The sequence below is a fragment of the Eptesicus fuscus genome, chromosome 14 (genome assembly GCF_027574615.1).
Source record: "Eptesicus fuscus isolate TK198812 chromosome 14, DD_ASM_mEF_20220401, whole genome shotgun sequence".
NCBI classification, from domain to species: Eukaryota; Metazoa; Chordata; class Mammalia; order Chiroptera; family Vespertilionidae; genus Eptesicus; species Eptesicus fuscus.
In genome coordinates, this window is record NC_072486.1 from 21,213,473 (window position 1) to 21,238,921 (window position 25,449).

Consider the following 25,449-nt stretch of genomic DNA (forward strand, 5'->3'; position numbering starts at 1 on the left):
CCATCTGGTTTCAATTGCTCATTTTACATTTATTTAAAAACTAGAGGCCCAGTGCATGAATTCGTGCACAGGTGTGGTCCAGCCGGCCTGGCCCCAATCAGGGCGGATCAGGGCCGGGCCTGTTGGGAGGTGGTGAAGGCAGGAGGTTGGCCGGCCATCACACCCCGATCAGGGTCCGATTAGGGCTGGGCCAGCTAGGGGGAGGGGCCAAGGTCGATTGGCTGGCAGGCCCCCCGATTGGGGTGGGGTGGTCAATTGGGGGCAGGGCCAGCCATGGGGAGGGGCTGTGGGTGGTGGGATGGCTGGCCCTGCCCCTGAATGGGGTGGGGGGGGCTGATTGGGGGGGGGGCATTGGCCAGGGGCAGGACCATGGGAAGTTGGCCGGCCAGCCCCACCCCTGATTGGTGTTGGGGGACTGATCAGGGGTGGAGCTGGCTGGGGGGAGGGGCCATGGGATGATTGGGGTAGTAGGGGCTGATTGGGGGTGGGGCCGGATGTGGGCAGGAGCTGTGGATGATGGGCTGGCTGGCCCCACCCCCAAATAGGGTGGAGGGGCCGATCAGGGGCCAGCAGCCTTGAGGAGGGGCCATGGGTGTTTGGCTGGCTGGCCCTGCCCCTGATCAGAGTAGGGGGGCCTGATCGGGGGCAGAGCTAACTGGGGGGAGGGGCCACGAACCAATCAGGGTGGTGGGGGCCCATCGGGGGTTGGTCAGCCACCCTTCCCTCAATGGGGGTGGGAGAGGCCAATCAGGGGTGGGGCTGGCTGGGGGGAGGGGCCGCGGGAGGTTGGCTGGCCAGCCTCACCCCCCAATCGGGCTGGTTCGGTGGCTGTAGTGGGCGTCATAGCGACCGGTCGTTACGACGTTCCGGTCGCTGGCTTTTACATATATAGATGATAGATTGTTGATGATGATGTCTTTCCCAGGAGAAGAAGTTGACAGACAGCTGTGCAGAGATGCTATCTTCCCCATCCCTGTCGCCTGTTATGCCCCATGCCCAAGGGACTGTGTGCTCACCATGTGGTCTGCCTGGTCCTCCTGCTCACACACCTGCTCAGGGAAAACCACAGAAGGGAAACAGATACGATCTCGGTCCATTCTGGCTTACGCGGGTGAAGAAGGTAAGGTTACCAGCTTCAGAAGGCACTTGGGTTCCTTTCAGAAGTTGGCATGCATTTTCTTTGTCTTGCCTGGATAAGATGATGCTATAGAAAAATCGACTTCCAAAAATCCAGCAATCCAAGGAGATTTTATATGTGTTAACATACCTGACATCTTGCTTCTGTTTTGGGTTGTTTTCCTGAGCAGGATGCAAGGGTGATTTCTTTTCTGGGTCCTTGTCCAGATGGATTCGAAGAATGAAGCCCCGGACAAGAGATGGTAGATGAAAAGGGTAGAAATGTATTGGAAGCAAATACAGACTCCCAGGTAGGGAGGGGGTCTCAAGAGGGTAACCCACTAAGCTCTTTGTTGCTGAGGTTTATAAAGGCTGCAGTTATCTCTTGATACTCCCTTCTCATTGGTCACTCTTTTGCAGAATATCAGCTTCAAAGCCCAAACCCCACACGGTGGCCCCCTTATTCTCTCCTGCTTCAGTGGTAAAATTCTCTATCTCCTGTGAAAATCAGTTTTCCTTTCTCCCATTTGTCAGCATTTCTCTATTCCCTGTGAAAGTTTGTTTCCTTTTTCTCCCCATACCCTGTGGCTTTTCCTTATCTTCTGTGAACGGAGGTCTTCCTCTCCCCTTATCCTGTGGCACCCTTTATTTTTTTCTCTGTGAATGTGTGCCTTCTGGTGGCTCCACCCCTCATCTATGCCTTCCTCCCCCCTGGACCCTATTCATTCAGAAATACCCCTAAACCTGCCTATTTTATCCCTAAAACTCCTTTCACTTCTGTTCCCCAAAATTAATCTTAAAAGAAAATCTATATTAATAAAAGGGTAATATGCTAATTAGACTGGATAGACCGGATATCTTCCGGACATCCTTCCTGACAAAGCCATGGTGGTGGGGGCCAAGGCAGAGGCAGTTAGGGGAAATAAGGGGAGAGTGGTTAGGGGCAATCAGGACAGCAGGGGAGAGTGCTTAGGGGCAATCAGGCCAGCAGGGGAGAGCAGTCAGACATGCCCTGAAGGGTCCCACATTGGAGGGGGTGCAGGCCGGGCTGAGGGATCCCCCCTCATGCACGAATTTTGTGCTCCGGGCCTCTAGTCTTTAATAAAAGAAGAAAGACTTTTAAACATGAGCTCACTTTGCCTTTTTTCCTACCTAATAATTCAAATTCTTTCCAGTTTAAAGCATTAAACTTGTGAAAAGGTCTAAAAATGGCTCCCACAATTCCAGATGTCAGGTTTCATTGGTTTTTCTCTCTTTCAGCAGTCAGTTTTTCTCTTTGAAATCACCCTCCACCGTCTCATAAATAGGCAAATATATTCAATAATAAACTTAATTTAAAAATAAACATCAACATGGCTGGTGCTTTACTGAATACTACATGAATTTTCAACCATTCAGTTTTCTAACCAGGGGCTCTGAGATCCACAGTCTCATATGTAGATTGTGTTCATTTAAAAAATATGTTCTCTTTGATCACTTCATCCTACTGGGTGCATAAAGCATGTTTTGTCATATATTCATACCTCACTTGTGTTTGCTTCATTGTCAGGAAATAGAAGGCTCTTAGTAATTGTCTCTCAGACTTATATCCAAATGCTAATTTGGCCTCTGTGTGACTTGGTGATACAATGTCATGCTTAATCTTGTCATTCTGGAAAAGAACACAGGAGTAAGGAAAACACAGAAGTAAATCAACTTCAGTCACATTAAGGCATGTTCTGTCTCAGGATTATGTATTTAAATGTGATTAAGCTGAATGGCTCTTCTCATTCATAGAATAAATGATGATTTCTATTTGTAGTAAGCATGTGTTTCTCTATGTATACTCCCAAATACTTAATTTTGGATGAGTTTTCGGGTTACCTATTTTATTTTTCTGTTTATGAAACAGTGATGAAAACCTGAGAGTATTCTTATTTGATCCAACTTGCTATCAGTATATGTAACATCTATACAAAAAATATAACTTCCTTGGCCTTAAGACATGAGAGAGAAAAAATAGATTTTAAAAAGTCAACATATGGGAAATTTTCCAATTTCCTCTAGTGTCCCAAACTTTATTCCTGTCACCTTAAAATAAATGTATCTTTTTGCTACCAAAAAAAAAAAGAAAAAAAAAAGGTGTATGAGTGGAACCTAATAGAAAAGTAGCTCCTTTTAGAGAGAAAATTATATTATCTTTGTTGTCGAACAATAACTCTAACCTTGTATAGATTACATTCAGACTTCAAACTCTATCAGCTCAGATTATGTCCTGAACTTCATTAAAATTAAATCTGTGGTCACCCCGCTTCCTATAAATCCATTATACTCCGCAGACACTTGCTGTGTGACTAGTAATGAGTGACTTTTTGCCCCATGAGTCACATGATGAAGATTTTGCCGTGCTTGCAGAACTCACCAGATCATTATTTCTGTAGACATGATGCTTCACACTGAAAGGTCATGAAATGCTTTAAAGGCAGAAATTTATGATTGCTCTTAGATATGTATCATCCACTTAGTGTGAAAGGGTGAGGCTTCCATAATTTTTAATTAAGTCTAGTAGCTGCATCCTAAGCAAGCTGTGCTGGAAAATCATAGGTGTTTATATAGTAAATCATAAAGGCATAAATTCAAAATGTAACCACAGAAAAGCCACATCAATGGGGAATCCACTGCTATTTGTCTCTGGTAATAACACTTACAAAATCTGGTGTAATTACATGAAATATTTAATGAAGAATCTATCCTTCAGAAAATATTTATTTAATACCTATTATTTGCTGGACTCCTACACATATTTTATCTTCCTCAAAGCAAGCATTTTATAATTCTGAGATTTTTTTTAAAGTACTTAAGAACTAGATTTCTAGGAACTTTAAAATATTTTCCTGCAATTAGATAACCCTTCATAATTCTAAATAAAAGTAGGAGGTCTTTGTATTATTCCACAAGAATTAGTGTTTTGTATGTGTCATAAATGTTTCTAATTTTCTGTGGATCAGGAAATTACTGTGATACTTTAAGGGGAAAGATCACATTAGTAAAATTACATACAGAGCTTTTAGACATAAAATTATAGAAATTTCTGTTGAAATAACTTTTGGACAAATTCATGAACAAAGTATTTATCTGGACTTACAAAATAAATACAGAAACCTATACTTTTGTTTATTTCAGTCATAAATTTACCTTAAACATTATATGAAGATCATATAACCTCATAAGGACTAAGTTTTGCTGCAGTTACAGACAGCTCAGAAGTTTCATAACTTAAAAAAACAATTATTTCTGCCTTGTGGAAATTTTGCTGCAGTGTTGGGTAACTCTACAAAGCCATAAAATGTCTCAGCATTGCACCTCCTTATAAAGACCTACTTCATAATCTCCATGTCAGTGGAAGAAGATAGTTGGAGAGTCTGTCTGCTAATTTTAAAGCATCCACATTAAATTATTCCCTCTAGAAGTGCTTTATATAATTTCCACCGACATTTCTTTGGAAATCATACAATCATGACTTGAAGTTGGACCTAACTTCAAGCAGAGTGGAGGCAAATGTAATCCTACTGTGTGCTAAAAAAAAAAGAGGAGTGCTGACTGCTGACCTTACACCTGCTTAATTCAGTCTTCTTATTGTGTGTATGTGTGCATATGTTTGTCTACATCTATGTCTATATCTCTGTCCCTAGATATATGATGAAGGACTATTCCACGTGGCCTTAATTCAGTAGAGAAACCAGGCCTCTCCATTGTTAAAATGTTATAACTTTTATTATTTCTTTATTTCTATTAAATAAAATATAACAAAATATAACTTCTTCCTCTTATTATACCTGTGCTATGCCAGCATAGCCAAGGGTTCGGCGAGCCTGAGGGAGGGCGGTGAAGGATGTAGAAAAGACAGACAAAGAGAATAAGCTGGGTCTAGGTGGATCTTTGTTCCTGGCTGAGGCCACAGAGAAAGATCCAGAAGGCAAGCTGATGCTTTATTTTATAGTCAGAGGTAAAAAAGGTAGTGGTCACCATAGTTACAATGTTCTTGTGAGTTTCACTTGTTTTGGCAGCACTTGCTACACCTCCCATAGCCCATTAGCTATCCAGGAAGGATCTAGGGAGCATCATAAGGTCAAGTTTAATTATGCTAAGAGGGCTGTGCCCTCTAGGCTGGGACTTGTTTGTGGCTTTGCCAACAGGTCAGTCCAAGGCTTAACCCTATAGCCGCTCCCTACAATATTTCTTTCTTTTCCCTTTCCTTTCTCTTTTTTCTGTCCTTCCCTCTTCCTTTCTGGCCTTTTTCTTTCCATTCCTGAACAGCCATTAGGTGGAGCCAAGCAGTTGAGCATCTTTGCCAGTAGGTGGTGGGGGAGGGGGAGTAGTGTCTGAAGTGGTCCAGAGTGGGTTGTCAGAGCCAAGCTTGGGTGAGAAGGGCATCCCCCATGGGAAGAAGGTGGCCTGGCACAAGTGTCAGAGGCACAGAGTAGGCTTAGCAATGGGAGATGAGAATTTTATGAGAGGGTAGAAGCGGAAACCCAACACAGGACATCAGAGCACAGGCAGATGTTTTGTTTTAAAAAAGTCAACATATGGGAATCCCAGCATTGAGGCAGCCAGTCCAGTGTGGAGTGCTGGGGCCAGGCAGGGGTTGAGAAAGTTTTCTGTAATTGGGGTGTGGCCTGATGCAGGGTGTCAGAACATGGCAAGGTCATGAAGTGTGCCACGCCAGCACAGACAAGGGTTCGGGGAGCCTGAGTGGGGGCAACGAAGGATGGAGAAATGATAGACAAAGAGAAAAAGCTGGGTCTAGGTGGATCTTCTGTGCCTTGCTGAGGCCACAGAACAGTTCCAGACTGCAAAGCTGAGGCTTTATTTATCATCAGGGACAAACAAGGCAATTGACAATGTTCTTGTAAGTTTCACTTGTTTTGGCAGCACTTGCTGCCCCTCCCACAGCCCACTAGCTACCCAGGAAAGATCTAGGGAGCAGTTAGAAGATCAAACTTAATTATGCTTAGAGGACTGTGCCCTTCCAAGCTTGGGACTTGTTTGTGACTTTGCCAGCAGGTCAGTCCAAGGCTTAACCCTATAACCGCTTCCTACAATGAAGGTATCCTGTGTGTTCAGCAATGGAGCTGGCAGAGAGAGATTGGTGGTGGGGAGGGAGGACCAAATAAGTACATGTATTAAAAATAATAGGAGTCAGGTTTCCTATTGCTGGAGGAGCCAGTCAGCAATATGTTAAGCAAGAAAACTAGAATAAACCCTGTTGTATTGCATTGAAATTTAAAGTTATCAATGTGAATTCATTGTGTTCAATTCACTAAGACAGACATAGAAATAAATATAAATGTGAGTATATGTATTTTTTATATATCTATATATATAAAAAGCCAGCAACTGGAACGCTGTAATGACCAGGATGATGGGTCACTATGATACCCACTGCAGCCAGTGAACCAGCCCAATGGGGGTGGGGGGCCAGCCGGCCACCCCTGATCATCCCCCCTACCCCAATAGGAGGCAGGGCCAGCCAATTGCCTGCGGCCCCTCCCCTCAGCCAGCTCCACCCCCAGTTGCCCACACACACACCAATCAGGGGTGGGGCTGGCCGGCCCACTGCCCACAGCCCCTCCCCATGGCCAGCCCTGCCCCCATTTGGCCACCCCACCCCATTCACCCACGGCCCCCCCCCCAGCCAGCCAGCTCCTGCTGTCTCCTCCCAACAGGCCCAGCCCTGATTCACCCCGATTGGGGTCAGGCTGGCTGGACCCCACCCATGCACGAATTCATGCACTGGGCCTCTAGTATAATATGTAATATACATATATTAGCTATAGCTACTGAAAGGATCTGAGAAGTACTTTATATTAATTCCAAGACTCCAGTAGCCATAAGCGCATTACTGCTTAGATCTTGGTTCTAATGCTGTTCTCCAGAAGAAAGGAACCAGGGTCCCTTGGAGAAATGGCTGATTCCAAGGCTAGACTAGGAAAAGCACAAGAAGTGCCTGGAGAATCTCATGCCACAAAAGAAGAAAGAGGGAAATGTGTCAAGAGGTCACAGAAGGGAGCTTGAAGGTCTCTACTGACCACATATGGGAAGAATTTGAACGTTAAGATAATGATAACAGATTACAACCCATTACATAAAATAGGAAACCATGGATCCACACTTGATATAAGTAAATAAATGCTTTACTTGAATACCCGATGAAGAGCATTATATTTGCAGGGTGCATTATCTCCCTGGTGGAGAAGTCTGACATACACCACCTTAATCCAGAGATCAACAGTTGCATCATTGGTAATGCTCCAGCTAAAATCCCGCGCTCCTGGTGTGGTATAGCGAGAATATGACATCGCTTCTGTGATATCCCTGTCAAAAATGCATATTGCAGAATCTAAACATGAGGAAACATTTGACAGATCCCAGATTGAAAGTCACTGTACAAAATAACTGGCCTTGAATCTTCAATTCTCTAAATTACGGAAATCAAGGGAAGACTGCAGAACTATTTCAGATTGAAGGAGACTAACAAGACATGACAGCTAATTGCCATAATTGATTCTGAACTAGATCCTTTTGCTATAAAAAGGACATTTGAGGACAGTGGCAAATCTCAATGGGTTTGAGGATTAGATGGTAATAATGTTTCAGTGTTAATTTCCTGATCTTGAATATTGAATGTGCTAATGTATAGGAAAATGTCCTTATTACAGGAAATACGCACTAAAGTATTGAAGTAATGGGGCAACGTTTCAATAACTTCTTCCAAATAGTCTAGGGAAAAATTATTGATAGTATACTTTTAATTGTCCTGTGATTTTGAGGTTGGTTCAATATTAAACCACCAAAATAATAGAATAAAAATGATTTGAATAATATAATCGCTTACACTTACAATTTTGGGTAACATTATGTAACCTATTATCAGCAACACACAGAAGTTGTCATAAAATGCTGCTTATGTTGAAATGTATTTTGGAAACAAAATCACCAATGGTGACTGGAGGTAATTAATATATGGAAGAAAGTAAAAATATTTCTTCTCAAATTAAAAAATAAAATGCATGTGGGGGGTGGGGCACGGGTGTGCATGTGCGTGTGCATGTGTGTGTATCTTCCAAAACTTTGACTTCTGGCTCAATAAAATTGTAATTCACTTTTAACATTATATGATACCTTAAGGTAAGAAAAACCCCACTTCCTTCTGTTGTGTAAACTATAATCCCAAAAGCTTCTTTAAAATTATGTTGGAAGTCCTAAAGGAAGCAATCTTTTAAGACATAAATCTTTCATATTTTTAATATAAATAGTATTAGGTTGAATTTGAATTAAAAAGTTTAAATTGATGTTAGACTTACAGCCTCCTTATCTTTTTGAACCCATGCTGCAGATCCTTAACAAACGAGGTCTAAAAAAGAAAAATGATTTTCAAAGTGTTTTCCCCTAAGTATAATAAGTAAAATCTGTTCATTCTCATTATAAAGTTAATTATTCACACAGAGCCAGAAATGAGATAATATTTATATTTTCAAAGTTCAGAATGACTAGATGTTATAACTTCATCAGCCACATTTTAGTGTGCCCTTATACCTGCTTTATCCATGCAGAGAATAGATGCAAATTGAAATCCAATTACGCTAATTTTTTCTCAAATAATTAGTAGCCTCGAATAATTCTATTTTATAGGGTTCACCACTGAGGAGAGGACTATTTCTATTTTAACTTGTTCAATTTTTACAGCTTCAACGATTTTAGTTCTAAGAGCCAGGGAGCACTTACATGTCCTGGAGGAATTGGAAGAACCCGGGATCCATTATATGTGCACTAACCCACAAAACTCCAGCTTCTAAATAAATGCCACCGCTTCCTCATCCTCTCACTATTGATTATGAAAAAAGAGTTCTGCTGCAGCCTGTCCTACAGGACCGCCACACAGGATTTATGCAGACTCCACGTGGGGACTCTTCTTTCTGCAAGGAGAAAAGGGAGGGGAGGGGGAGGGAGTGGGGGATGGTGCGGAACAGACTCTCCTGAGGTTCCCTGTGGCTAATGCTCCTGCAGTTCCCTGAAATCATGCCACTGCCAGTGTGCTTTTCACCCAGCAGTGGTCTGCGATCCAAGGGATACGGCTGCAACAGCAGGCAACATTACAGGCATCTTAACACTGTCATTCAGAGCACAGGAACAACCTCTCCTTAGCGTGAGCCCTGTCTACTTTCTTATCCTTGTGGCCAGTTACCTCCCCATGGGAACTCTGCACTCTCATTGACTGCATCAATCCTGCTAATTCCCAGGGTCATACCTGCCTGCGTGCCTTTGCTTTTATTTATTTTTCCTTCTGTTTCAATAAAACTCTCCCCTCCTTCTCACCCTTCCCAGAACTCTGCTTGTCCAAGTCCTATTCCTTCAAACCTCACCTCAGTGCCTCCTACCTGAGGCATTTTTCAGGCCCCAAAACTAATGACATCTCACACTTCTGAATCCCAATTACACTAAATACTTTTTTAACATTAGTATGTGTTTATCTCATCCCCCACTGCAGTATGAGATCCTTGAGAGTAGCAGGAACTGTTTCTAATCCCTCTAGTTATCCCATGACTCATTGGACATAAACATTGCATGTTGCACTCAATACATGCGTATCCAATTAATGTTTTGAACACTTCTTTTTTTTTTTTAAACAGGCATCTAAATTGTAAGGACTTCAATGCCAGAACCAGAAACATCATAGGTCTGTCCAAAAATATCCTAACAAAGCTTTTATGGACTTGATATTGGGAGAAAAAAAGTTACTTTTTTTTTATTTCTAAGAGAACAGTTGCACATACTAGGTCTTTAATATGAACATGGAAGTTTATTTATTTGACAGAATTTCATTGAAGTATTTTAAACTCTCCTTGATGAAATGATAGAAAGCCTAACTAATCATGAAAGCATGAAGCATATATTTTTATGTATAAGAATTTTTTTAAAAATACACATCACTAATTTTGTCAGGGATGACATTTTATAATTTCCCCAGTACAAAGGAAATATTCCCAGGTGTCTGGCATTAGATCTTCCCATGAATAATAAATAAATTCAGTATTATATCTATCAATTTTTCTACCATAAAATTATTCCCAAAACAACATGACAATGCTTCAGTGACTGATTACTCCAAGCCACGCTTTCGAAATTGCCATATCTTTATTATAATTAAAACCACATTGGGGCTTATCTGTACAAGTAGCCTGACATCGGGCCAAAACTGCTGAAGCGGCTTTAATGTGGAGTGGGGCAAGGAAATAAAGAGCCTTTATGTCTGTAAACTTAACAGCTATCTTGCAGTTCCTCACCACGTTATGCTGAGGTTGTAGAAGTTTTTCTCTTTATCAGTTTTTCCAAAGCCAACCAAGTTAAACCCAATGTCAAAAACAATTCAGAGTTTCAAAATCACAGTTTAAGCAGCATTCATATCCTCCCAGTGAAAATTAGGTCTGTAAACACATTTTTGTAGATCAATAATTTTGCTATTAAATATCAATGTATGGTTAAAATAGTTTATCTATATAGTCTATAATTAGCATGTATTTGTCTGAGAGATAAGATTGGGTAAATCTAGAGCCTCAGGGAATGGGTAATAAGAGTACTCATTTACTTCTTCCTTATCCAATTAGTATGTTTTAGGATTCATTCCTGTTCAAATCTTAAACTTCTTTTCTTAGGCTGCCAGAGCCTCTGAGCTTTGTGATGGATGACAGAATATGAACTCTGACAGATGTTTTCACCTTCATGAAGCAGGGGGACATTAATGAAATGTGTTTAATGCAGGTTATTCTGATGTTGGTCCTATGTTTGACACTGCATAAATGATTCTAAATTGCAGTTAAATTCTCACATAAATTGCATGCTGATTTATTTGCTGAATACAGGGATGTCCTTACTCATAAGAAAAGTGATACCTGAAGATTAGCTCAGGGTGTGGATTTGTGGTTTTGTTTATGACTTTTACCCAAATCTCAAACTTTTGAGGTCATCTTCCATGTTACAGCCACTAGGTATTGAATCACCTTTTCTTCTTTATTTTTCACTTTTTAAAAACTCGCTTTCCTAATATCTAAAATCCACCTTTTATTAAATTCAAAATTTCTTTCATTTACTATCATAAGTATTTGTGATTAACACCCAAGATTTGCAGCTTTATACATTAACAACCAGTTATTTTCCGCTCCTGAGATGAAATCCAGAAGCTACATAACTTTTAATAGCTCACATTGTCAATAAATTAAGCAGTACATTCCTCCAACACTCTGCTTTTCATTTTCATAATTGGAATTATAAAGAGCATAGTGGTAAGAAACTGGACTCCATAAACCCCTAGCTGGTCCTGTGGCCACATCATTTAAGCTGTATGGACTCTTCAATTTTATGATTTTTAACTTGTGAGTCTCACTACTTACAAAGTACTAGGGCTAGAACATATAATAGGGCTAAAACATAAAAAAAGGATCCATAATGACAGCTCCAGATCATATTCTATTAATTAAAGGATATATCTATTTTACCCTTTGTCATCTCTATGATTACTCCTGCTTACAGTGGATGCATCTTAAAACCACTGTGGCCAAGCAGCAGTTATCACATTGTTGTCATTGATAATACATGTGAATTTCATTTTTAGCCAAGTCTATGATATTTCTGCCCAAAACAAACAAACAAAAACAACTAAGGACTATTGAGAATGGGAAATACATAAACCCTTCCTCAATTGCTTGCTTAAACTTTTCATTGGCATCTTCTGGTGCCATTAAGAATGCAACAGCATGAAAACTTAGAGGTGGGTACCAGTATTCTGAAAAAAATACTGCAGGGGAGCACTTTTTTAAAGAAATCCTGCATTGATATTTCAGTTCTGGATGGTGGACAAATGGTGGTAATGCAGGTCCGACCCTCTCTGGTTTGGTCCTGGGCTGAAATATCATTGCTGACATGTACACATAAGGAACTGTTTGACATTAAAGTTGGGACTCAAAAGAACTGTTGGCCCAGAAAGAAACTCACTACAGACTGATTCATTTGCCTCTCAGCATAACCATTATTGCTTGTCTCATTTTCGGTTCTTATGAGTGTATTTCTAGTATCACATGATCTCACTCATCTAGGGGAACTAATGAACAACATAAACTGATGAACAAAAACAGACCCGGAGACAGGGAAGCATCGATCAGACTTCAAACCTCAGAGGGAAGGTAGGGGAGGGTGGGGGGTAAGGGAGAGAGATCAACCAAAGGACTTGTATGCATGCATATAAGCCTAACCAGTGGTCACGGACAACAGGGGGGTGGGGTCATGTGTGGGGAGGAGTTTGGGATGGGAATGGGGGGATGAGGACAAATATGTGATACCTTAATCAATAAAGAAATTTAAAAAAAAAAGAAATCCTGCATCATCAACAGTTTTGATGCCACAGAGATAGTACTGACTGATTGTTAGGAGAACACAAACTTTGATGGGTGTGTTAAGCAGTGACTCGACAGATTTGGACTGTGAATATAAAGAATTTTTAGGAATACCTTCTCTTTTAATGTATGATAAAGAGTGAATTTCTTAAAAGCTATGTAAATAAGTCATACGAGATTATTTCAGTAAGCATACAATAAAAATTAGAGTTGATAAAACATTGTATTATAGTTTAATTTCTCTTTCTTTGGGACACATATAGTGAAGTATATTTCACAGCCAGTGACATCTTAGATTTCAAGAAATACAACATTACCATTACTGTATGGCTTTTCCAGTAATGCTATGGAAGATCAGTAAGCATTAGTTGATTTTAAAACTTGTTTCTGATCACCCTACAGCCTAACATATTAAAATAAGCAGAACTTTAAAAGCTGTAATTAAGACTTTAAATTTGGGGGATAACCTTTGAAAATACACTAGGTTTTCTCCATCCACAGGGTCTTAATGCCCATGTTTCCCCTGGTCAGCAATCACATTGGCTTCTCTGAAAAACAGCAGTCTCTCTCTCTTTGAGGTCCTCCAGAGACCCCCCCAAAACAGAGTTCATGTACACCACATAGTTTATGTTTTAAGCCACACCACACCACACCAAATGAAGTAAGGTTAATAGGTAAGTTGCCTTAGCAGTGTGCTCGTCGTATGCTTTGTGCTATATATAAGTAACAGATGTCATTGTTATTGTTAATTTCAAGAAACAGGAAATGATAAAGTTTCTGTTGGCACCGTATCTAATCTGCTAACATTGTTCATTTTTATAGGTGGAACTCACTGTCCAAATACAAGTGCTTTGCAAGAGGTGCGCAGCTGTAACGAGCATCCCTGTACTGTGTATCACTGGCAGACGGGTCCGTGGGGCCAGTGCATTGAGGACACCTCAGTATCATCCTTCAACACAACTACAGCTTGGAACAGGGAGGCCTCTTGCTCTGTTGGCATGCAGACAAGAAAAGTCATCTGTGTGCGGGTCAATGTGGGCCAAGTGGGACCCAAAAAGTAAGGGCTTCAGAATGTCGACAGTAAATCCTGTGGCCAGCCAAGCAGGGGATTGGCTCAGGCTTCACTTGCCTCATGAAATAGAACATTTTGATGCTTGTCATACCTGTCTGTCCTCAAGAGTAAGATTTGTTTGTTTTGAGTGTCGGCCACTGATAAAGTCATACCAGCTTCAGAGTCTTGTGCCTGGGATCCATAAATTCTGTAGAAATCTTTCTGTGTGATACCTGCTTTCAGTTTTATGGTAGCACTTTCTGCTTTTATTAAGCTAGTGAGGCAATGAAGGAAGTGCTTGCTCTAGGCCTGGCTGATCAATAATGACAGGATACGAAGTCCTAGCAGTGTAGGTCATCCATGACTTCCTATACACCGGTAGGCTACGGAGACTGCCAATCTAGGTTAATTGGGTGGTAGCCTTCTATGATCTGCCTTTCGTTTCCCCTAGAAAATATATTAAAAAATACTGAGGCTGAACTTATTACGTCTTTTAATCGTTAAATGAAGCTATTTACATCCAAGAGAGAGCCTTGGGAGAGGATGAGTTTTATGATAAGTGGGAAAACCACCAGTTTCTTACTGTGGTTACCAATAGTATAATAACAAGGCGAACAATAAGCTAGAGGGGAGGACAAAAAACTAAAGAATTGGCATATGTGCCTTGTGAGAAATATAAACAAAAATGAGTCATAACATAACTGGGCTAATCATTCTTAGAGAAAATTAATAAATCAATTCCAAAAATATAATCCTTTCAAGGGAAACTATCTTTTGAGATTTAGACAGCACAGGTCTTTTAAAATTCAAATTATCTTAGTCATCTGAAACATTAGAAATAAAACAAGTCAAGTTTGCTTTGGTATAAATGGCCTCATAATTTCCAAATTTCATAATTGGTCAACTGCTTAAATATTAACTGATTTGTGTATTGTGGCCTGTTTTCAGAGTTTACTGAAAGGATTTAATGGAAGAAAAATAGTGCAATGTAAGCACTTAATAAATCTTAGAAATTATTTTCTTTTAAAAATTTGAGCTACTTTTTAGTGTTTCAGGGAAATGAAAATAATGTACCTGATATATGAAAAAAAACCCAAGGAATTTGTAAGGATCCCCTTATCAGTTTATTTTACCTGGCCAGCATTCCACACATTAGAGATATTTTGCCCCATATTTTGTTTATGTAGTTTGAAATTAGAAAACATATGGCAAAAAGAGTTGACTAAATTGAGAAGTTATTTCACATGCTTAACAGGTAGCTCCAAACCAATATTTTAACCAGTTAACTGCCACGTGTCCAAAACAGAAACCATCCCGCTTGCGTCTATAGACGCTTATGGTTTACAAAGGATTAATAGAAATTATGCTAAAGAATAATGTACAGTGTTTTAAAATTCAATAGCAGTAATAGCAGAGGCAGAAACCCTAAGTCCTGGAGGATTCTGGGTCTTGCTGGGACAAGCACAGAGGTGGAAATATTCACTGCAGAGGGTTCTGTCATGGCACAGGATAGAGGGTTATTGTGCTATACTTCAACAAATAAGCTCACTCTGTTCCTATTTTACAGTTAATCACCTCTCAAATGTTGCTATTGATGGTTTCCTCACTTATGCAAACTATAAAATATTTTGCTGAACAATGGAAGTTCATATGTACAGCATATGTGTGAAAAAGCCCTCTGGATTTCTGTCATTAAATCGTTCAGTAGGGAGGGTATCCTGGAGCCCCATGCCGGACCACAATAATCCATTAAAAATGCGCTTTGCCCTTGCAGCCTATATGCAGTGACCTGGATACATGGATAGATTTGTTAAGTCAAATGGATTTACTTTGCCCTTAAAGTTCTGAAAAAGTAAGCAAATACTGTAAATTCAAAAGAAAACATTACTGCCCTTATGCCTAAATGCTAGATTAAACTCCCTAAACGCTTTTTAGTACTAGGCATTTGAAACAGAAATGCAAATAGAAACCTTGTTTTAAACTCTTAATAAAACAGATTACTGTGCAATGGTAAAATCAATGTTATTGATCTCACTTATCCTCTGAGTAACAAACTTCAACTCCTATCACATCTGTTTAATTTGACCTTGAATAAGATTTGGGGGGAAATCAATTCCTTGATTTAAACCACAAAGACTAAATACAAACAGTACAAAAGAGAAAAGAAGCGTGATGACTGAACCAATTGCCTCACTAAAGGAAGTCTGAATTTATTTTATTGGATGTAATCTAGGTTGTATAATTTATCTTTGTATGTTCATGTAATGGGTTTGTTGTTAGTAATTTTGTTCTCCACAGTTAGCCAAGTATCTTGCTGTGGATATTTCCAAACAAAAGCAAAATTTTGGAGGTTGTCAATGATAACATTATAAATTTCACTGATTTTCAGTGCTAACATTTTAAGAGCATGCAATTGAGTTATGCTCTCCCATGGTCTAAGTTATAAAATTGCCTCATTGAAAAAGTGTGCTTCCAGTGATAATTACTAATCAATAATTTCATAGTTCCAAAGAATGAACAGGATTATATGTGGGATTTTGCCATATAATGTTTCCTGGTTAAGAATGAAGGTTAAATTATAATTCCAGTGATTTATAGTCTCAATTGTATCAGTACTTTAACTTCTGTGATTCACAGCTAAATTTCTTTGTCATACACTGACTTTTAATAGAAATCATAATTAGAAAAACACAAGCTTATTCTTAACATAAACCAGGGCGATTTATTTCTTTTTGAAATTTTGAATCTGGTGTGAGAGAGGAAAACATGTATCTGAATAATTGAATGGAACATAAATAATTATAAGCTATATAAAAAATGAAGCATCAGTAAGGTGCTAGAAATAAATTATGGGAAAAAGATTAATGATTTTTTTTCACTCATAGTTCAGTTTTGAAAACCTGATTAACTTACTTGTTAAAACACAATCTATCTTAACCTACAAAAAAAAATGGCTTCTCCCATGGGGAATATTTTTAAATCCCATATTTCACTAATTTCCCAAGTTATTTCATCAACAGTTTTACTGGTTGTTTGGTTTATTTGTTCAGTGCTTCTTAGCTTATTTGTTAATGATTTATATGACCTTAAAAGAGTTTTTTCTGGGTATCATAACTTTAAGTTACATGAATTATATTTTTATATTCTGTTGTCCTAAATTACATCTTCTAATGGTAATGCTCACAGCCAACATTTGACTATTAGCAATACTAGACTCAGATTGTAAAGGTGCAGAAAAGGGTTGGGAAATTTAAAAGTCATCCAGTAAGTACACAATAAACAAGACAGTATATTTAAAACATATATCAACTCCAAAAATATTTCTTTCCAAAAAATATTGTAACAAAAAAAAAATATTTAAAGATTTTTCTTTTATTCCTCACCCAAGGACATGCTTTTATTGGGTTTATAGAGAGTGGAAAGGAGAGGGAGACAGAGAGAGTGGAACATTGATCAGTTGCCTCCGGCACACACCCCGATGGGGGATTGAACCACAACTTGGGTATGTGCTCTGACTGGAGATTGAACCCGTGTCCTTTTGCTGTACGGGATGATGCTCCAAACAGCTGAGTCACACCAAATATTTAATGTTTTGGCTAGGCAAAAAATTTTTAAATTCCATCATCTGAAACTAAAAAGGTAATGGAAGAAAAAGGATACTAAATGAAAGTAGGAATGAAGCAAAAACTGTTTATCATAACTTATACACTTTTATTATTTTATTATTTATTATGAAATATATAGCTATAAATACAACTCTTTTTTAGCATGTATTGGGTATAAATAGGCTCCATTAAAATTTGTCATGCTATCCATTTTTGTAAAAATAAAGTGCAGAATAACCTAAAAATTTATAATCCTATATAATAAAGATGTAATATGCAAATGGTCGTTATGCCGTGAAGCATAATGACAACCATGTAACGACCAGATCACGGATCAGCAGGAGGGTGGGCAGCGAGCTACAAGCGGGCAGCGGAGAGCTACAGTAGGGGGCAGGGCAGCAAGCTATGAGGGGAGGCGGGGGGTGGGGGAAGCTACGGTAGGGTGGGGCAGTGGGCAGAGAGCTACTCGAGGGCGAAGGCGAGCTACTGGCGAGCTACTGGCGCACAGAGTTGTGCACAGGGCTACTAGTTGACAATAAGCCTAGTTAGATATGCAAAGATGTAAAATTGGGTCCTTACATTGGTAACTAGAATTTCCACAAATTTTTTTAAAAGCATGTTAGAAAATATAAATTTATTAATGGGTAGATTATTATAAAGGGGTATCATATAATTATTACATTTTGTCCTAGAAAACACAATTATTATTACTAAAATCACACATCTTGTTTTGAGAAGCTTTATTGAGGCCTGGTTTGGAAGAATGTAGTTGTATAGTTCTTGTCAAAAGCAAAGCTCCTAGAAATTAAGACTGGTGATGATTTAGCAACTTTAGCAATGAAAATTCTAACCATATTAAATTACCTGGATTGCAGGGTTACCATAGAGACTTAGTGACTTCCTTTGGTTTTTTTCCAGGTGTCCTGAAAGTCTTCGGCCTGAAACAGTGAGGCCCTGTCTGCTTCCTTGTAGGAAGGACTGTATCGTGACCCCATACAGCGACTGGACCACTTGCCCTTCCTCATGCACAGAAGGTATGATCTGCAGGGTTCTGGAGGTTCTTCCCCTAGAAGACCACTTGCCAGCACCTCTGAGTTCTGACTGAGCAATGTTTGTGATTCTTACATGGGTTGTGTAATCCTGGTTCAACATGAATGCCATAAAATGATGGTTTCCATCTAGAAAATAATATAGCTTTGCCAAACGAATTAGTTTTATGTCAAAACTGACTTAAAACTTTGCTATTAATATAAGTAAAAGTGAAAGGGTTCTAGGTGTTATTATATTAACATGTTTCCTTTAACAGCTATACTAATAAAAGGGTGATATGCTAATTAGACTAGGTAGACCGGATATCTTCCGGACTTCCAACTTCCTCCCAGACAAAGCCACGGTGGCAGGGGCCGAGGCAGAGGTGGTTAGGGGCGATCAGGCCGTCAGGGGAACAAGCATTTAGGGGCGATCAGGCTGGTGGGGGAGCAAGCATTTAGGGGCAGGATCAGGATGGTGTCGGGGAGTAAGCAGATAGGGGCTAGATCTGGCCAGAGCAGGGGAGCAAGCAGTTAGGGGCGAGAACATTCCACTGCAGGGGAGCAAGCAGTTAGAGGCCCGATCGGGCCTGCAAGGAGGAGCAAGAAGTTAGGGGACCATGAGGTCTGCAGGAGAGAGCAGTAAAGGGGCGATCAGGCAGGCAGAGAAGGGAAGCTGAGGGCGATCAAGCCTGCAGGGAAGGGGGCCAGAGGAATGTGATCAGCTGGAAGTGGGCACCTGAACAGGTTGGTAGGGGCATGTAAGTAGCCGGAAGAGGGCACACCCGGAAGTGGGCAACTGAACAGACAGGCGGGGGCTCTTGATCACCAGGAAGTGGGCACCGGAACAGGATGCCAGGGTCATGTGATCAGCCAAGAGTAGGCACCTGAACGAACAGGAAGGCACTCTTGATAACCAGGGAGTTGGCAGGTGAACACAGGTGCGGGGTCAGGTGATTATGCGAGACTTATTCTGCGAGGATGGAGGAGGGCCCACATGAAGGTTGAAGGGATGTGGCCAGGAGCCCCCAGATGCTGAAGAGGTAGAAAAGACCCTCCTCAGAAGCCCTAGGAGGGAGCACAGCCCCAGACACCCTGGACCCAGAACGGGGAGAGCCTGTGTTCCTGTTTGTTTAAGCCAGTCTGTATTCATGGGAGCAGCAGCCTCAGGAAATTGACACCTCCTTGACCCTTCTTGTGGGGCTTGTCTGGGTTCCTGGGACAGCAGGAGCTCACAGGTAGATTCATCCCTGTGTGTGTGCCTTGCCCTTACCTCCCAGGCCTTTCCCCTAATGAGTTGAGCCAGGGGCTCCCCTTTTTGAAGCAGGCGGGTTGACAGTAGCCAGCAACTGGTTTATGTGCCCAGATTCTAGATGCCAAAACTGAGGCTCAGAGAGGGAAAGCAGTGGACCCTTGCCTTGGCCCACCTCCCCGTCAACTCAGCCCAGCGAACAGGCGGCTCCACCAGGGGCCAGGGGTGCGGGGCCACATGATCAGGCCAAGTGGGCACCTGAGAAGGGGGCAGGTGCAAGTGAGCATCCAGAAGTGGGCCTATGCTTAGGTGGGCAAGTGAACAGGGTTTGGGGCTTATGATCAGCTGGAAGTGGTTACAGCTGGAGTGGACTCGGAACTTGGGGGCGGGACTGTGATCAGCCAGAAGAGGGCACAGCTGGAGGTGGGCACTTGAAAAGTGGGGTGGGCCCCACGTTCTGTCGGAAGTGGGCATACCCAGAAGTGGGCACCTGAACAAGTCAGCAGGGGCATGTAATCAGCCAGAAGCGGGCACATCTGGAAGTAGGCATCTGAATATGTTGCCAGGGCATGTGATCAGCTCGAAGTAGGCACCTGAATAGGGTGCCAGGGGCATGTGATCACCCAAAAGTGGGCACCTAATTGGAGAGGTGGGTGCTCTTGATCACCAGGAACTGGGCAGGTGAACAGTGGGGCAGAGGCACGTGATTATGCGAGAGATTTTCTCTGAGGATTGAGGAAGGCCCACATGAAAATTGAAGGGATGTGGCCAGGAGCCCCCAGAAGGTGCAGGTTTAGGAAGGACCCTCCCCTGAAGACCTTGAAGAGAGCACAGCCCCAGACACCCTGATTTCAGATTCTGGGCCCAGATTGGCAGGGAAATAGGTGATCAGGCTGGCAGGGGAGGGCTGTTGGGGGCAATCAGGCCGTCAGGGGAGTGGTTAGGCTACCATCAGGCCAGCAGGGAAGTGGTTAGGGGACGATCAGACTGTCAGGCAGAAACGGTTAGGAGTCATCTGGCAGTCAAGCAGATATACGGTTAGGAGCCAGTGGTCCAGGATTGTGAGAGGACTGTTCGACTGCCTGTTTAGACTCAGTCTCACAGGGATCGGGCCTAACCTAGCAGTCAGACATCCCCAAAGGGGTCCTGGATTGGAGAGGCTACAGGTTGGGCTGAGGGACCCTCTACCCCCGTGCATGAATCATGCACCGGGCCTCTAGTTAATTATAAAAGAACTAGAGGCCAGGTGCAAGAAATTCGTGCACAGTGGAAGGGGGGTCCCCTCAGCCCAGCCTGCACCCTCTCCAATCCGGGACCCCTTTGGGGATGTCCAACTGCCGGTTTAGGCCCGATCCCAGGGATCGGGCCTAAACCGGCAGTCGGACATCCCTCTCATAATCCGGGATTGCTGACTCCTAGCTGCTCCCCCTGCCAGCCTGATCATCCCTAACCGCCTCTGCCTGCCAGCTTGATCACGCCTCACTGCTCCCCCACTGGCTTGGTTGCCCCTAACTGCCCCATCCCCGCCAGCCTGGTCACTCCTTAGTGCCCCCCTGCCAGCCTGGTCACCCCTCACTGGCTCCCCCCCCCTGCCAGCCTGGTTGCCCCACACAGCCTACTGGTCAGTTGTTTGGTTGTCCCTTGCTAACCCTCCTGCTGGCCTTGTTGCCCCATGCAGCCTGCTGTTTGGTAGTTACTATTAGGGTGTTGTGACCAATTTGCATATTACTCTTTTGTTAGTATAGATGTATAGTGCCACTGCCTTATATATTTCAAAAAGAGTATACAGTGATCTTATCAGTACTCATAGTTTCCATCCCACTTATTGCAAGAAATAGCATGGCACCAGGTAGTTTCTGTTCAGATTCAATTATACGATCCCAAAGGAATAAAAGAAAGAGATCCAATAGCTGCAGTGAGGGAAGGATTAGAGGATGGAAAAGAATGAGAGATTGAAAATCCGGGTATATATGTAGATTATGCTGTGGGTCCAGGCGATGATAAAAGGCATTTGGGGGGTCGAGGTGGGGTTAGGGGGAGGAGGGTGCTAGTTTCTTGTGAGTAACAGGCATGTGAGATATAATGGGTTTAGTTGCCATGGTCTCTTGGGGGTGGGCAGGTAGCTTCTCTAAATAAAGATGAGTGTGTCCACTCTGATACCATTCTCCCCTGGAGATCCTGGGGTGGTGGTTACCAGGAGTACAGGAATGCCAGCTCAGAACACTGCTGTCCTGGGAGCTAGAGACTCTCGGAGAGGTGGGGCTGCGTTCGGTTGAGCGCAGGTCATCTCACCAGGAGCAGGTCAGCCCTGCCCGTTCCGTTTGGCAGCTCTACGGCATGTTGATTGAGTCTCCTATAACAAAAGGCTTTTAGAAACCCTAAGTCTCGGCACCCAGACTTAAAAGGAAGAACTGCAATTGTGTGTTGAGGAAATAAAGACTAAGGGGTAGGAGAGGGCTGCTGTTGGACAGCAGTGCCAAGATGCTTTGTTTCCTGGAGAAGCCTTGTCTGTTGTGCCCATAGATTGCTGTCACGGAGAAGAACGATACAGTGGTGTTAGAAAACTAGCCTTTTGTTATAAGGAAAAGAAAGCAATAGCGTGTGATTAGTTTTTCTTTGTTTGGTATGAAATGGGAATGGTCCATGTTTCGTTGAAATGACACTGACTATCTCACACAATTAAAAAATGCAAACAAAGTTGAATGTTCGAGGATAGATAGCAGCCACAGAAAATTAATTCTGTGTGGGGTGGGGTGGTTCTTTTAAAGCTAGTTATGCAGGTGAAGTCTAAAGTTTATAAGAGTTTTGAATTAATGAACATGTGGAGCTAACCTCCTTTTAAAAAGTAATTTAAAGAGGTAAAGTTATGCGTTAGTATTGCAGAAAATGGAACAGAATAGCTTAGCATCCCAGCAAGAAGAAAAAGAACTATTTGAAATGTTGTTCAGCCCTCTCTCGAGATATGTCTTAGATGCAATAAAGATCAGAAATTGAGTAGAGAGTAATTCTTAAACCAGTGCACTTGTTAACTTTTTTAAAATTTTCATAAACTTTACAAAGGGTGGTTTTTAAAAATAGGAAACATTTATACATATAAATTATTTGGAGCTCTAATCTTTAAAATATCATTATTTTTGACCAAATAATACATTTAGCTGCTTAAATTCTATTCGCTTCCCCGTTTCACACTACATTTATTGAATTGAGAGCTAGAAAGGATATTGCAGAAGCATCTATTCTACCTTGATGCCTTTAAGCACTACTTACCTAAAATTACCCCAAAGATAGGAAAAATACCTTTACATTTTGCTTCTTGAATGAAACATTTCTTTTCCAATTTCCTACCACTGTGCTCCTCCGTCCTGCTATTCCTCCTACATCCAGCTTAACAACTCTTAGTTTTGCCTGCCTTTTACATCCTTCCACCAAGTCATTTCTCCAGTGAAATTCATCTTGAATGTCTTAAAGTATCTGAAAAGTGCTGTAACTGTGTGAGAGATTACATTACCCTCTGAATCCATGTGCCCCATCATCACATAATTGTTTTCTGGATATGTAATCCATTTTTTCCTATTCTTAGCCTACATAGGTATTTTCCAGTATAAACACCACAGGAATATTCCTTTATTTCCCCCATGCTCATTATTTCCAGTGGACAAAATGATACCTTATTTTTTATTAATCCTCAATGTGCAGGCTTAGTCCCATGTTTTTACTACTGTAAGGAAATGGATAAAAGAAATAGAAGATGTTAATAATCCAGTTGAGAAGAAATGAAATAACTGTGTTTTCTCATTCAGCAAATATTTATTAAGTCCTTGCTATGTGTAACTATTGTTCTAGGAGCTAAAACACAAAAATAAATGGGAACTGTATATGTGTATTAACCACATGTAATAAACTGGGTATAAGTACATACAGGAAATTATGAAGGTTGTAAAATTCCAGTTTGCCAGCTCAAATTGTTACTGGGGAACCTTCCTTTTTTTATTGTTGGTTGTTTTTTTGTTTGTTTGTTTTGTTTTTGTTTTTATTGTGTGCCATAGCTCTCCTTTTGTCTGTACTTTGATCTGAGAGCTCTATAACCTGGGTGAGCTTACAGTGCTGTTTCTTTGAGCACACAAGTAATTTCTTAACTGAGAGCTGAGAAGAAATGAACCTCTTAGTGGGTAGAAACATGGGTGTCATGACACTTCCTGTGTAACCCCATTAAACTTCCTCTCTACACGTTATGGCTTTGAAATGTTTCACTTGAATCAGGTCACAATCTCTGTCCCTGTGGGCTGCACAAGGTTAAGGTATTTGAACTTTTTATAAGAATAAATTGATTGCCAAGATGGAATCAATTATGGAAGTGAGAAACACTTATCATAGTCTTATATATTAAGTACAGACTATGGAGGTTGTGTTGAGAAGGCCCTAGAATATTTCAGAGTTGTACATTAGGTGACGTTTTTGCTTTCAAGTCAATAAACAAAGTAAAAATGAAACCCTAACATATGACTGCTGCCTCCCCGATCTGAACAGCCCTGCCTATGTCCCAGGTGACATCTAGGGGTTAATGGCCCAAAGCTTCAGTCTATAAGATGCTAAACTCACAGTCACATGCTTTGTCTGGATCCCTTGTTCCCAACTCCATGTCTGTTGTCTATCTGCAGTCTATCTGCAGGTTGAGAGGGCTGGAGAATGATCGACCCCCTGGGAAGCAAAGATCTGCTCCTCTGTATTCTTTCCCCCTTTTCCCCGTTAGAAAACAAACACCTCCTTCCTTCCCCCAATACTAAACGAATGACAAGAATAGTCATTTAGTGTGTATACTCTTTTAAGAAGGTTAACAACATATTATAAACAAAAAATAATAGAAAGTATAAAAGAAGGATGGAGTCAAGTAGTAAATGGGAGAAGAAGAGAAAAATTATACAATAAAATTAGAATTAAGGTAAGCTGCTGCAATTGAGAAGAAAATTAGCTCTGAGATTCTGGTGAACAAAACCAAAAATAGAAACACAGTGGATTCTTAACTGATTGTCAGGGGAAACAAAATTTTTCCTAGCTCTAAATTATTAGAGGAATCTCTTACCTGGGCCTTAAAAATAGGAGTCATCAGACAATAAAATGGATGAAGACTGCATTAGCAATTTTATTAAAAGTCCTATTGGCATTTTTTAGATCTTTCCTAGATAACGGATTTTTAACATGTAAAAGTTGGAGCTAGCATTCCAACCACTACTGTTAAACTAAAAACATCCATGACAGTATTTTCAAATACTTGACTTCTCTGCTACTCACTACCTCCAATCCCTTATTCCCTACTCCATTACCTGTAATATTCCAGTTATTCACTAATATAGTTAATACAATCATTAAGAGTACAGGTTTTCCCCACAATGGGAGTAATCCTAGAAAGTTACACATGAACCATACAATCTGAAATTGGGACAAGGCATACAAGGTTGTTTATTCTAGTAGATCGTAAGCCTGGGTATTCATCATAGTTCCCTGGCAAGCTTTGTAAAAATCAGACTTTTAAACTCAGCTCCAAAAAATTCTGAGACATGGTTTTGTTTTTGTCTTTTTAAGGAAATTATCCTATGCAGTCAGCCACTTAGGGATCACTAATTTGATCCAGTCTCACATCTAACACAGGAATCTTCAATCCACATTGCTGGGAGTCTGTTGCCCAGACCACATTGAGGGATACCTTAACTTCATGAGAAAGGATGTTTCATTATTAGAAAGCTCTAATTGTCAAATCATATTTTTCTACTAACATAATAACTTGAAGAATGTTTCATTTCATTTCTGGTTAAGCTTTCATTGTTCGGGGCTGCTAACTCTTCTAAATTTCTCTGTTCCTGTGGTCTACATATTAAGTACTTAATGATCTTATAAAAAATTTAAATGCATCATGCCAACTCCATCAAAATAATTCTTTCGGGAATTCTTTTATGAGTGAAATTGTGCCATGCAG

General features: G+C 41.1%; 1 protein-coding gene across 1 annotated transcript in view; it reads left to right on the forward strand.

Moving 5' to 3' along the window:
• Nucleotides 1-25,449, forward strand: part of THSD7A (thrombospondin type 1 domain containing 7A) — a 303,860-nt gene that overhangs the window by 213,833 nt on the left and 64,578 nt on the right. The window contains exons 7-9 of the mRNA XM_054726384.1: nt 926-1,120; nt 13,365-13,599; nt 18,117-18,232. Coding sequence (XP_054582359.1) covers nt 926-1,120; nt 13,365-13,599; nt 18,117-18,232 — 546 coding nt within the window. The remainder of the gene's footprint in view (nt 1-925; nt 1,121-13,364; nt 13,600-18,116; nt 18,233-25,449) is intronic.